The following is a 13083-nucleotide window of genomic DNA, read 5'->3' as shown; positions in this document are numbered from 1 at the left end:
TTGTTATTTCCATATGTTCATGTTTTTTATTTTTTCATTTCAGACAATTTGAGTCGAAATATCAAAACATAGTGAAGATTGAAACTGAAACTTCTCTCATTTTCATTTTCATTTAGAAGGAAGGTTCTACTTAAAAGCTATGAGAGATCCGGAAGATTTAGAAGTTTACATTCTTCTGTGTGGTAAGCAGGTGAAGTACGGCTGAGGAACCAACATGTTCTCAGGCAGGAAATTGTAAAGGACAACACCTGGGCAAACACGCATACACACAGACGGACAGGTGACAGCTTAGGTGGGACAGCCGAAAGTCAAGAGGTCTGTGGTGGAAGTTGTGATGCTCAGGCAGGTCTGCCGATATTCCTCTTTCTGACAGTCCTCGTTGGTGGGCCAGTACTCAATCCACGTCCCACCTCCCAGCATGTAGAGACTGCAGCAGAATAAATCAGATCAGGGCAGGTTTTCAGAGCCACATCGGTGAACAACATTCATCAGGAGTGCTCTAAATAGCGGTATAAATTAAAACAGTAAATAAGTTTGCCCTCTTCTTCCTATCTACACCAAAGGGATGGAAGTTCTTTCTTACTCAGCCAGTTTTGTGGATAATGGCAGCAGCAGCTTCGATGTTGGGGGCTGGATAATTACATGCATCTTTGGTTGTACATATAAAGAGTAGATGTGAGAACGGCCCCCACCTGTCCTTGTCGCCCTTCATGAGGTCGTCCGACTTGCCCATCAGCAGGTAGGTCTTTCCCACCTGCAGGTCAATTGCGTCTCTGCAGTAAGGGTGTGAAATGAACTGGCGTCTTTGGCCCTGAACCCCAGTGTCGGTTCCTGGTGAGACAGAGAGGAAGCGGATGGGCAGTTACAGTGGCTTACACAGAGCGACGTCCTGGTGAGATTCAGAAGAAGCCCGGCTTGGGACCAGGTCAGGCTGTACCTTCTTTGATCACCTCGACGATCTGTAGGATGAAATGGTCCAGGGTATGAGAGAGCACAGCATCCTGCACCATGGCTTTGTAAACTGTGAAAACCAGGAGGGCTTCATGAGCACACATCTCCACGCCCACATGCTGGACTTTGTGTCTATGCTCTACTGCAGCCCTCCGCATCTGATGAAGCACCACGACACGCCAAGTTCACATTACGTGACTCTCAAAGACATCTGTTTGCTGTACTGTTTAAACTGCACAACTTGTCCAGTCATCAGGGGCCACAAGCTCCACAAGATCTTTAACCAGGAGGAATCTTCGATGGGTCTATCTGGTCTCCAAACTACGTTTTGTCAAGAAAACACATGCAAGAAGCAACAGCAGGAAATGCTTGTTGATAATGTATAACTCCTCCTCCATTGTTTGCCAAGTAACTGGCTATAGCTCATCGCCACATTCATTGCCAGTTGCAACCGGGTCACAACACATTTTACACCACAGGATTTGGAGTCACTGACAGGTCCAGATATTTAACCTGCCGGATATTTGATGTGCATCTATGACACACTGACGAGTCTGTCGGATTCTGTCTTTGAACAGTTCATGAACAGCGACTGAGTGCCGATTTGCCAGCACTGTGCAAACACCGATTTGCCTCTGATGTAGGGCTTTTGTTGGCGATTTCCAGATACTGTTGATCAGTGGAAAATCTGGGCTAAAACCGTGTAGTGCATACTTCAGAAGGTTAGTACCATAGTCGACACCAGCGTGACATGCTTCTGTGTAGCGGTCCAGGTCATCTTTTCCAAGTTTTTTCTGTAAGCTGCAGTTCTCTAAGGGGGCAACAGAGAATTACTATCCATACATCAATTTTCCATGAAAAGTTATACAAGTGAAAATCCAGAATGATGTTAGAGAGTGCCTGCGGTCTGAACACAGGGCAGGGGGAACTCAGAATCGCATGCCTGTACTTAAAAATAAAAAGACAAACAACATCAACTCTCCTGCTCAGCTCCATCCCACATTCCCGTGATTTTGGAGGATCAGAACAGACTCCAGACTCACTCGTACTATGTACTGAAAAGGAAACTCATGCTTAATACATTTGGTTATTACTCATGAGTGACATTTCATACCTTCAGCACACCGGCACACATCTTCATGGCAGATGCGGTTCAGGCTCCCATTCATCTTCTCTGGATGGTAGAACTGCGTACAGCGATTCTCTGCAACAGCAGCAGCAGCAGTTGCATTAAGTGAGGCTGCTTGATGATCCTCTGGACTTAAAGGTCATAAGTCCTAGTGACAGCAGACACTTCGTTGCCCCATGATTGAGTAAAACGGGGTGGTCAAAGGCATGAAGATGGCGAGTTGTGAGTGGAGGGCTGGCACTCACCCATAGAGTAGTACTCATAGACAGTGATGCCAGCGGGCTGGAGGATGCCCACTTTCTGCTCCTTGTGCAGCTTGAAGACCACTCTGTCAGGCACCTTACGAGAGACCTGGAGAAACAGGAAGTGTGGCAGATGTGTCACTGCACAGGTCAAAATGCAGAAACCCGAGCAGAACCCTGAGGAACGCTTGTGGAGGCCTCACACCTTGTCCATGTAGAGGATGAGGGAGCCCTTCTGAGACAACTGCTTGTCCATCTCAAACCGCTGAACATACCTGTCCTTTCCTGTGGTTAGCTGTGGGACAGAGAGAAGGCCATCACCCATAATTCTGAGCGGCAGGACCATGAACATTGTACACTGCCCTCGATCCTTAGGTATTCTTTACTAGGGGTGTGCGATTTGACGATATTAGGTCATGAACATCTAAAATGTCCACACAATCTGCCTTTACGGAGAGATCGTTAGTGTCATACATTCAGTTAGATACATTCAATACACAACAGGCAAGACATTCCCTATTTGGCAATGTAGTGGCCTGGACGACATGGAAGAGTTGGTTCCTAAGTAGAATATCAGTAATATAGAAGATCTTTGGATTTTCCAAAACAGATATGGTTACTTTTCGGTAACTCGGAAAATCTTTTACAAAACAAAATGAAAAGAACTGTGATAAGATTTTGGAAGATCCTGCCTGAAAAGATTATATAATATTTTTCCCATATCACCCAAATCTTCACACAAGATGGGATACCAGACAGTCACATTATACAAAAGCTCCACCTTACAAAAGACAGACGTCAGTTTGGGATTATGATCCTTTTACCCTTCTCAGGTCATCCTGATCTGCTACAAAGCCAGTGAGGAGGGTGATGTCCAGAACAGTCATGGTGGCATCTGTCTCTGTAGACAGGTACCTAGGGAACAGATCAAAAAGAGGGCAAGGGTATTCCTGTGACTCACATGCCGTTTATACAGTCTCCATTCCTGTGACTCACATGCCGTTTATACAGAGTCTCCATTCCTGTGACTCACATGCTGTTTATACAGAGTCTCCATTCCTGTGACTCACATGCTGTTTATACAGGGTCTCCATTCCTGTGACTCACGTGCTGTTTATATAGTCTCCATTCCTGTGACTCACGAGCCATTTATAAAGAGTCTCCATTCCTGTGATTCATATACCATTTATACAGAGTCTCGATTCCTGTGACTCACATACCGTATATACAGAGTCTCCGTTTCTGCGACTCATGTTCCATTGATACAAAGTCTCCATTTCCATAGCTGCTGTGTTAATGCCATTTCAAAGACTGCCCTGGCAATTCTTCTGAATCAACAAATGTTTTACTATGTTCCGTTTGATATTAAAGTTCAATTTAAAATGCTATAAGAAACGCCATTATAGACATAATAAGACTGGACAACAGATGCTGCACTGTCTGACTGAAACATGTTGACTTACGTCATGTCGATCTCAAGTTTGTACGATTCCAGGTAGTCCTGCTTTGTTGCTAAGAAAAAAAGGAGTGTATATTTTACAATGAGTATTATACAGAATAGTACTAAGAAAGACTCAAGTTTAAGGTCTTAATTTACAGTCTATTATTTATTACTATATATTTATTATTACTATTGCTTTTTTTGTATTGGGACACTTGATGACTAAAAGATCTTTAAGGAAAACTCCATAGTATCTACAGTATCTATGTCCTCAAAAGGGGGGATGTGATCCGTTCACACAAAGTTATGAGTGAAAATGATAAACTGAGGCACCATTATGCTGGGGGTAGCACACAGACACTCAGACTCACATATAAACACACACACGCACACATACATGCATACACGCACCCCCAGCCCTGAAGGTGGCAGCAGAGGTATATTCGCGTGTGCATATATATATGTAAGTATTTGCACAAGTGTGTGTGTGTGTTTATACGTGTCTGTACATGTGTATGCATGTATGGGCGCACACGCATGTGTGTGTGTGCATGTGCTTATATGCGTGTTTATATGTGTGTGTGTGTTTGCGTGTTCTCATATTTTACTGTTTCTGCTCGTGCTTCCATTGTCCTCTCACAGTTCAGAGACATGCAGGAATGTTAATTGGTCTCTATATTGCCCACAAACATTATGCGAATGGTGTCCCCCAGCCTCACGTCCTGTGCTGCCTGGGATAGACTACCCTCCCCCATGGAATAGAATTTTACTATGGTGTTAAAGGCCCAGATAAGGAGTGTAGGCCAAAGGATCGCCGAAGGTCTCCCTTCTACTTAGTATTTGTAATTACCTGTTTTTGTCAGTTTCACCTTCAGGTCAAAGTTCTTACAGGCCACTTTCTCTTCAGCAGGTAAGGCGTTGTACATGGTCATGACCTGTGGTAAGAATGGTTCTGCTGGTAACTGGCCCGATATGCAACAGTCGGGTATGATATGGTCCAGAGTGCATTGATCCTCTACGCTATGGCCCGGTACGCTATGGTCCGGTACGCTATGGTCCGGTATGCTATGGTCTGGTATGCTATGGTCTGGTATGCTATGGTCTGGTACACTATGGTCAGGTACGCTATGGTCCGGTACGCTATGGTCCGGTATGTTATGGCCCAGTATACTATGGTCTGGTATGCTATGGTCCGGTACGCTATGGTCCGGTATGCTATGGTCCGGTATGCTATGGTCCGGTATGCTATGACCCGGTATGCTATGGCCCGGTATGCTATGGTCCAGTATGATATGGCCCAGTATGCTATGGTCTGCTACGCTATGGCCTGCTATGCTATGGTCCAGTATGCTATGGCCCAGTATGCTATGGTCCGGTATGCTATGACCCGGTATGCTATGGTCCGGTACGCTATGGTCCGGTACGCTATGGTCCGGTATGCTATGGCCCAGTATACTATGGTCCGGTATACTATGGTCCGGTATGCTATGGCCCAGTATACTATGGTCCGGTATGCTATGGTCCGGTATGCAGAGTACCTCCCCTGTCTGTTACCATGTTCCTGATCCCATTCACTGCTAGCTTTGGTCTCCCTTCTGTTTGACCCCTCAAGGCCCTTTACTTTTGGTTGCTTGATTTTTGTTTAGCCTCAGATTGTGAATAAACCTCACGCAATCCTACCTACGGCTGTGTCTGGGTTCTCCCTCTACTGTGTCATGACATTTGTTTTTCTTTTTACATAAAGGGTCGATGGTTAGCATAAAGGAAGCTGAGACCCTCCCAATGAATTCTAAAATCAGCCTTAATACCTTAAGACATCTTCGTTAATATAAAATATATCACACTGTGATAACATAAGGATGGGCCACACTAGGGTCTGCCTGCTCAGGACAAGAGGATGAACCCTCTGAACTTCTAGATCTGATGTGAACCCAATGGAGACTCTCCCGCCTCCTCCTCACAGCAGGTGGCGCAGGCAGACTCACCGACACGACCCCCTGCCCGGTCCCTTTCGCTGTGATGTTGAGATCTTGATTATAGTTGACCTGCAGACATAGAGTTTGCCTTACTATGCACGTCAGGGAACTTAAAGCCAGTGATCAGCTATCTGCACAGCATCCTTCTGGGAATGTTCAGATGCTTTCATACACATGATGCTACATACAAGCACTGATCCTCAGTTTCCATTAAAGTGCTGTGCAGTATATACAAGCTTTTTCTTGAGCACTGTACCACCTGTGTCTCACCTTCAGGGAGCGGGTTAAGTAGGCGTTGCCCTTGTTAAAGGTCCATGCGAGGGGTTTACTGCGACCTGCAACGCTGATATCCACCTGAAGGTTGATGTCCTTCAGTTCAGTCACGTCTGTGTAGTACTGAGCCACGGCCTGGAAGACCATGATGGTGGCCTGGGGACAAAACAAAATGATGACATTCCATTGGCTGCATCTAATACATAGATAAACTAAACTTTTTGTTTTTGATGTCATCGATCTGGACATTAGTCTGGCTCCAATGATTTGGCGACACCTGCAGGTCTATACCTGGGTGGAGCCATGCCCTCCGCCATAGAACTGCTGCTTGGTCAGCCATTCCACCACGGGTCCGGCCTTGTCGAACTCCTTGGCCCTGACCAGAGCCAGCAGCGCATATGCAGTGGCCTCCAGGGTGAAGAGATGGCTCCCAATGACCGGCCAGTGGGTTTTATCTACAGGGCCCCATAAAATATCACTGTATAATTAGGCTAAATGCGGAACTTATCTAACCTGACACTCAATTAGCGTAACGAATTTTAGTACAGGCAGCGTCCAGGTTATGAATGAGATCCGTTCCCTAAGTCTGTCTTTCAGTGGAATTTGTAGGTAAGTTAGAAAAATAATAATACAGTGCATAATAATAATAATACTGTTCATAATAATAATAATACTGTGCATAATAATAATAATAATTACAGTGGGTAAAAATACAGTGCATGATAATAATAATACAGTGCGTAATAATCCATCCATCCATCCATCATCTTCCGCTTAATCCGGGTTCAGGTCGCGGGGGCAGCAGTCTCAGCAGGGAGGCCCAGACTTCCCTCTCCCCAGCCACTTCATCCAGCTCCTATAGGGGGATCCCGAGGCGTTCCCAGGCCAGCCGAGAGACAAAGTCTCTCCAGCGTGTCCTGGGTCTCCCCAGGGGCCTCCTCCCAGTGGGACATGCCCAGAACACATCACCAGGGAGGCGTCCAGGAGGCATCCTAATCAGATGCCCGAGCCACCTCATCTGGCTCCTCTCAATGCGGAGGAGCGGCAGCTCTACTCTGAGCCCCTCCCGAATGACTGAGCTCCTCACCCTATCTCTAAGGGAGAGCCCAGCCACCCTGTGGAGGAAACTCATTTTGGCCACTTGCACTCGCGATCTCGTTCTTCCGGTTCTACCCATAGCTCATGACCATAGGTGAGGGTAGGAATGTAGATCGACTGGTAAATCGAGAGCTTCGCCTTTTGGCTCAGCTCTCTCTTCACCATGACAGACCGATGTAGCGCCCACATGACTTCTGACGCCGCACCGATCTCCCTGTCGATCTCCCGCTCCATTTTCACAACACTCGTGAACAAGACCCCAAGATACTTAAACTTCTTCACTTGGGGGAGGACCCCATCCCCGACCCGGAGAGAGCATTCTACCCTTTTCTGGCTGAGAACCATGGTCTCGGGTTTGGAGGTGCTGATCCTCATCCCAGCCGCTTCACACTCGGCTGCGAACTGTCCCAGTGTGAGTCGAAGGTCACGGTCCGATGAGGCCAACAGAACCACATCATCTGCAAAAAGCAGAGACCTAATCCTGAGGTCACCAAACCGGACACCCTCAACGCCCTGGCTGCGCCTATAAATTCTGTCCATAAAAACTATGAACAGAATCTGTGACAAAGGGCAGCCATGACGGAGTCCAACCCTCACCGGAAACGAGTCCGACTTATTGGCGCCCATGCGGACCAGGCTCTGGCACCGGTCATACAGGAACCGAACTAGCCTTAAAAGGAAGCCTGGTAGCCCATACTCCCGGAGCACCCCCCACAGGACTCCCTGAGGGACACGGTCGAATGCCTTCTCCAAGTCCACAAAGCACATGTAGACTGGTCGGGCAAACTCCCATGAGCCCTCCAAAACCCTGTTGAGAGTATAGAGCTGGTCCACTGTTCCACGGCCAGGGCGAAAACCACACTGCTCCTCCTGAATCCGAGGTTCGACAATCCGGCGGACCCTCCTCTCCAGGACCTCCGAATAGACCTTACCAGGGAGGTTGAGGAGTGTGATCCTCCTATAGTTGGAGCACACCCTCCGGTCCCCCTTCTTAAAGAGGGGGACCACCACTCTGGTCTGCCAGTCCAGAGGCACTGCCCCCGATGTCCACACGATGCCGCAGATGCGTGTCAACCAGGACAGCCCCACAACATCCAGAGCCTTGAGGAACTCTGGGCGAATCTCATCCACCCCTGGGGCCCGGCCACCGAGGAGCTTTTTAACCACCTCAGCGACCTCCGCCCCAGATATAGACGAGTCCACCCCCAAGTCCCCACAATCTGCTTCCATATCGGAAGGCGTGTCGGTGGGATTGAGGAGGTCTTCGAAGTATTCCCTCCACCGACCCAGAACGTCCCGAGTTAAGGTCAGCAGCGCACCATCCCCACCATAAACAGTGTTGAAGTTACACCGCTTTCCCGCCCTGAGCCGCCAGATGGTAGACCAGAACCTCCTTGAAGCCGTCCATAAGTCATTTTCCATGGCCTCACCAAACTTCTCCCACCAAACTTGCCTCAGCAACCACCAAAACCGCATCCCGCGTAGCCTGCCGGTAGCCGTCAGCTGCGTCTGGAGTCCCACAGGCCAAAAAGGCCTGATAGGACTCCTTCTTCAGCTTGACAGCATCCCTCACCACCGGAGTCCACCAGCGGGTTCGGGGATTGCCGCCGTGACAGGCACTGACCACCTTGCGGCCACAGCTCCGGTCAGCCGCCTCCACGATGGAGACGCGGAACATGGCCCATTAGGACTCAATGTCCCCCGCCTCCCCCGGGATATGGGAGAAGTTCTGCCGGAGGTAGTAGTTGAAACTCCTCCTGACAGGGGATTCTGCCAGACGTTCCCAGCAGACCCTCACTATACGCTTGGGCCTGCCAGGCCTGTCCAGCTTCCTACCCCACCAGCAGAGCCAACCCACCACCAGGTAGTGATCAGTTGACAGCTCCGCCCTTCTCTTCACCCGAGTGTCCAAGACATGCGGCCGAAAGTCCGACGACACAACTACAAAGTCGATCATCGAACTGCGGCCTAGGGTGTCCTGGTGCCAAGTGCACATATGGACACCCTTATGTTTGAACATGGTGTTCATTATGGACAATCCATGATGAGCACAGAAGTCTAATAACAAAGCACCACTCGGGTTCAGATCGGGGAGGCCGTTCCTCCCAATCACGCCCCTCCTGGTCTCACTGTCATTGCCCACGTGAGCATTGAAGTCCCCTAGCAGAACAAGAGCGTCCCCAGGAGGAGCGCTCTCCAACACCCCTTCCAAGGACTCCAAAAAGGGTGGGTATTCTGAACTGCCATTTGGCCCATAAGCGCAAACAACAGTCAGGACCCGTCCCCCCACCCAAAGACGAAGGGAGGCTACCCTCTCGTCCACTGCGGTAAACCCCAATGTACAGGCACCCAGCCTGGGGGCAATAAGTATGCCCACCCCCACTCGGCGCCTCTCCCTGCGGGCAACTCCAGAGTGGAGACTGGTTCCAGAGCCCAAGCCGTGCGTCGAGGTGAGTCCGACTATATCTAGCCGGAACTTCACAACCTCGCTTCACATTCCATGTCCCTAGAGCTAGCTTCTGCAGCCGAGGATCAGATTGCCAAGGTCCCCGCCTTTGGCCGGCGCCCAGATCACATAGCATCGGACCGCTATGGCCCCTCCCTTGGGTGGTGAGCCCATTGGTGGGGGGACCCACGTGCCTTGTTCGGACTGCGCCCGACCAGGCGCCATGAGTGTAGGCGTGGCCACCAGGCGCTCGCCCTCGAGCCCCACCCCCAGGCCTGGCTCCGGGGGGGGGGGGGGCGGTGACCCACATCCGGGCAAGGGAAGTCGTGGGTCCAAAATCTTTTTCTTCATTGGAGTCTTCTGAGCCGCATTTCGTCTGGTTCCTCACCCAGGACCTGTTTGACTTGGGTGACCCTACCAGGGGCATAAAGCCCCAGACAACATAGCTCCTGAGATCACTGGAACACGCAAACCCCTCCACCGCGATAAGGTTTCGGCTCCAGGAGAGGGTGCGTAATAATAATAATAATAATAATAATAATAATACAGTGCGTAATAATACAGTGCATAATAATAATAATAATAATAATAATAATATGGTGCGTAATAATACAGTGCATAGCAATTATACAGTAATAATAATAGTAACTACATACGGCACAGTACTGTGCCTCGTGCTGAAGAACTGCTGTTGCACATAGGATTGGCCGGTTATCCACCTCTTACTAATCCACTCCTCTGCGATGTTCATAATATTTACATTACATTTGATGTCTGTATTGCATTATATGTTTACATTGCGCTGTGTTCACATATTATGTGTCAGAAATTATTGTACTTCTTTCATTTTTACTTGCTATTTAATTGTATTTTGCTTTCAGCATCTTAATTTTTATATCTTTAATTTGTGGTTACTGGTACCTGAATGGAGATGCAGAGTAAGATTTTCTGGCTGCTTACTGTACATATGACAATATTATTTAACACGTGACTTGAATGTTTTGATGTCCTCTGCTAAACGTTCCTCTGTCTTGCGATGCTCCAGTACAGCTGTTCAGCTTACCTCTGGATGCAAACTTCATCAGGGTGTCCACCTGGTGCTTGCCCTCGTTGGCCAGGGCGTAGGAGGTCATGGCCACAGCATAGGGGTTGGTTAGGGTGCGGATTCTGCCGGTCAGGAAGTCCTGGGCTTTCTTGATGCTATCCGGCAGACTCTGGAAAGAGAAACATTGTTGATTACATGGTGCATGCTCAGTAATTACCAGGGTCGGATGCCAGCTTCTGAGTACTATACAGATGTTTACTTACGCCCACAGCTTGGTGAGCAATTTAATCGTACACGTAAAATATTAATGACATGCATATTGTGATGCCTGTAAGTTAGTAATCTGTATATATTTGGCGCATCCTTATATTTATTAAATTCGGTTAGCGGAGCATGCACAAGCTACCGTTTCGGTATGGCATAGAAGCGATAAGCACTGAAGTCACACTGAAGAAAGGAACAGCTCAACAGCCAGAACATCTAAGTAAATGTCTGTATACTAGTGAAAAGTTGGCGTCTGTCCAAATGTTCCGCCCGTGATCTAAAGCCTTGGTGATTATAGCGCTTGCGCCATACGTTACGAGTAGCATTGTGTGAGTACATTACGATGCGATATTAAGGAGCCCTAATTGGCACCATCTTCTGGTTACATCCAAAGTATGATGTAGTGCGCCATGACATCATAATGTATAATGTAATGCCATATGACGTAGTTCCGTGTGACATAATGCTGTGTATGACATAATGCCATGTGATGTACACTACAAATTTGGTGTCACTTAATAAACAAAAATATTATGTAGATTTTGGTGAACAGTGGTCACAGCACACAGTGCACTACAACGAAATGTGTCCTCTGCATTTAACCCACTTATGAAATCATGACATAGCAGGGGGCAGCTAATTCAATGCCCAGGGAGCACTGCTTGGGGGTGGTACCTTGCTTAGGGTACCTCAGTGGTGCCTTTTGTCTAAGAAAGTATAAGGACTTATGCTATTATAACTTCACTTTCTTTCATGCACAGAAATCAAAATGTTTCATTTTGTGCACAGAATTGACACCAGCACCTTGCATTTGGTGGACAGAAGAAAGTCATTTAGTTAACAAAATGTTATCAACTAAAAAAATTCATTCTGTGCACAAAATGCATTTCATGAATGGAAAAAAAAGTCATTTTGTGGGCAAAATGTATTTCGTGAATGAAAGAAAGTCATTATTTGGATGAAATGCACAGTCCTAAAAGCCAGTTTTGTTGAAGAAATTGATTTGTTGGAATCACGCAGTACTTTTGTGGAACCACAAAATCCGTTTAGTGTTTTGCTGAGTCACGAAAAGCATGTAGTAGGTGCCCTGGGGGGGAGTGCCTTCCAGTCAGCAGAATATGGAACGCTGGGATTGATTTTGCAGACCCATGTAATGTCATTTAATTTGAATTTGAAGGTAATAACATTTCAAATAACTCCTGGGCTTATACTTTTACTGTTGCATGTACTCAATAGTTTCACTATTTTTATTACACTTGTAATATTTTTAAGCCAATGAATAATCTTGGTGCCGATTATCACCAATTCTAGTTTACAAGTTCATCAAAATGAAACATTGCTTTCGGTTTCTGTGCAGAAGAGACATCTTCATGCTTGCGTGGACAAAATATGATTCATGTTTGTCTTTCTGTGAAGAAAATGCAGCAAGGCATTGCTTGATTTTGTTATGAAATAATGCTTTTTCTGGCAAAGAATGTATTTTGTGCACAAAAATGACTGCTTGACACTTGGCACCCCATAGTGATGTAATGCCGTATGATGTAATGCCGTGTGACATAATGCTGTATGATGTGATGATGTGGGATGTGATTCAGCATGACTTAATGCTGTATGAAATAATGCCATTTAATGTAATGCCATGTGATGTAATGCCATGTGATGTAATGCTGTGTGACATAATGCTATGTGATGTAATTCTACGTGACGTAATGCCATATGATGTAATGCCACGTGACGTAATGCCATATGATGTAATGCCACGTGACGTAATGCCATATGATGTAATGCCATGTGACGTAATGCCATATGATGTAATATCATGAGATGTAATGCCATATGATGTAATGTCATGTGATGTAATACTGTGTGACGTACTGCCACGTGACGTAATGCTTTGCGTGACTCTCTGAGTTTGGGCAGAATATGAGCAGGAAAGGCCTGCTCTCCCCCACATGCACGTCTTTGAGGTTGATGGGGAAGTCACAATGGAGGGACGAGCTGATGCCCAGGTGTACTCACGCCGACTTTGTCTGCTCCGCATATCGGACGCGCTTCCTGCAACGCGATGAGGACAAACGCCGTAAGCGATGCATCAGCGTCTTTCCCTCGCACGTTTCCCTGTGAATCAGATCAGATCAGACACTGTGACTGTTACAAAATGGACTCCAAACCTAATGATATAATTTTGAGAAAATGTTTTTCTTGCCCCTAATGTATG

At 47.2% G+C, this 13083-nt stretch overlaps 1 protein-coding gene across 1 annotated transcript in view; it reads right to left on the bottom strand.

Annotated features, from left to right (window-relative positions):
• Window positions 1–13083, bottom strand: part of LOC125741750 (complement C3-like) — a 28773-nt gene continuing 15690 nt past the window's right edge. The window contains exons 27-41 of the mRNA XM_049013045.1: window positions 12885–12983; window positions 10620–10770; window positions 6304–6467; window positions 6010–6168; window positions 5749–5808; window positions 4614–4698; window positions 3786–3834; window positions 3147–3237; window positions 2528–2617; window positions 2326–2431; window positions 2066–2155; window positions 1682–1762; window positions 938–1021; window positions 693–831; window positions 1–427 (exon numbers count right to left, since the gene is read on the bottom strand). Of these exons, the coding sequence (XP_048869002.1) occupies window positions 289–427; window positions 693–831; window positions 938–1021; window positions 1682–1762; window positions 2066–2155; window positions 2326–2431; window positions 2528–2617; window positions 3147–3237; window positions 3786–3834; window positions 4614–4698; window positions 5749–5808; window positions 6010–6168; window positions 6304–6467; window positions 10620–10770; window positions 12885–12983 (1587 nt within the window). The 3' untranslated portion in view covers window positions 1–288. The remainder of the gene's footprint in view (window positions 428–692; window positions 832–937; window positions 1022–1681; window positions 1763–2065; window positions 2156–2325; window positions 2432–2527; window positions 2618–3146; window positions 3238–3785; window positions 3835–4613; window positions 4699–5748; window positions 5809–6009; window positions 6169–6303; window positions 6468–10619; window positions 10771–12884; window positions 12984–13083) is intronic.

Source organism: Brienomyrus brachyistius, chromosome 5, assembly GCF_023856365.1.
Source record: "Brienomyrus brachyistius isolate T26 chromosome 5, BBRACH_0.4, whole genome shotgun sequence".
Taxonomy (NCBI): Eukaryota; Metazoa; Chordata; class Actinopteri; order Osteoglossiformes; family Mormyridae; genus Brienomyrus; species Brienomyrus brachyistius.
The sequence above is the reverse complement of the archived record's forward strand: the minus strand, read 5'-3'. Positions and strand labels throughout refer to the sequence as shown.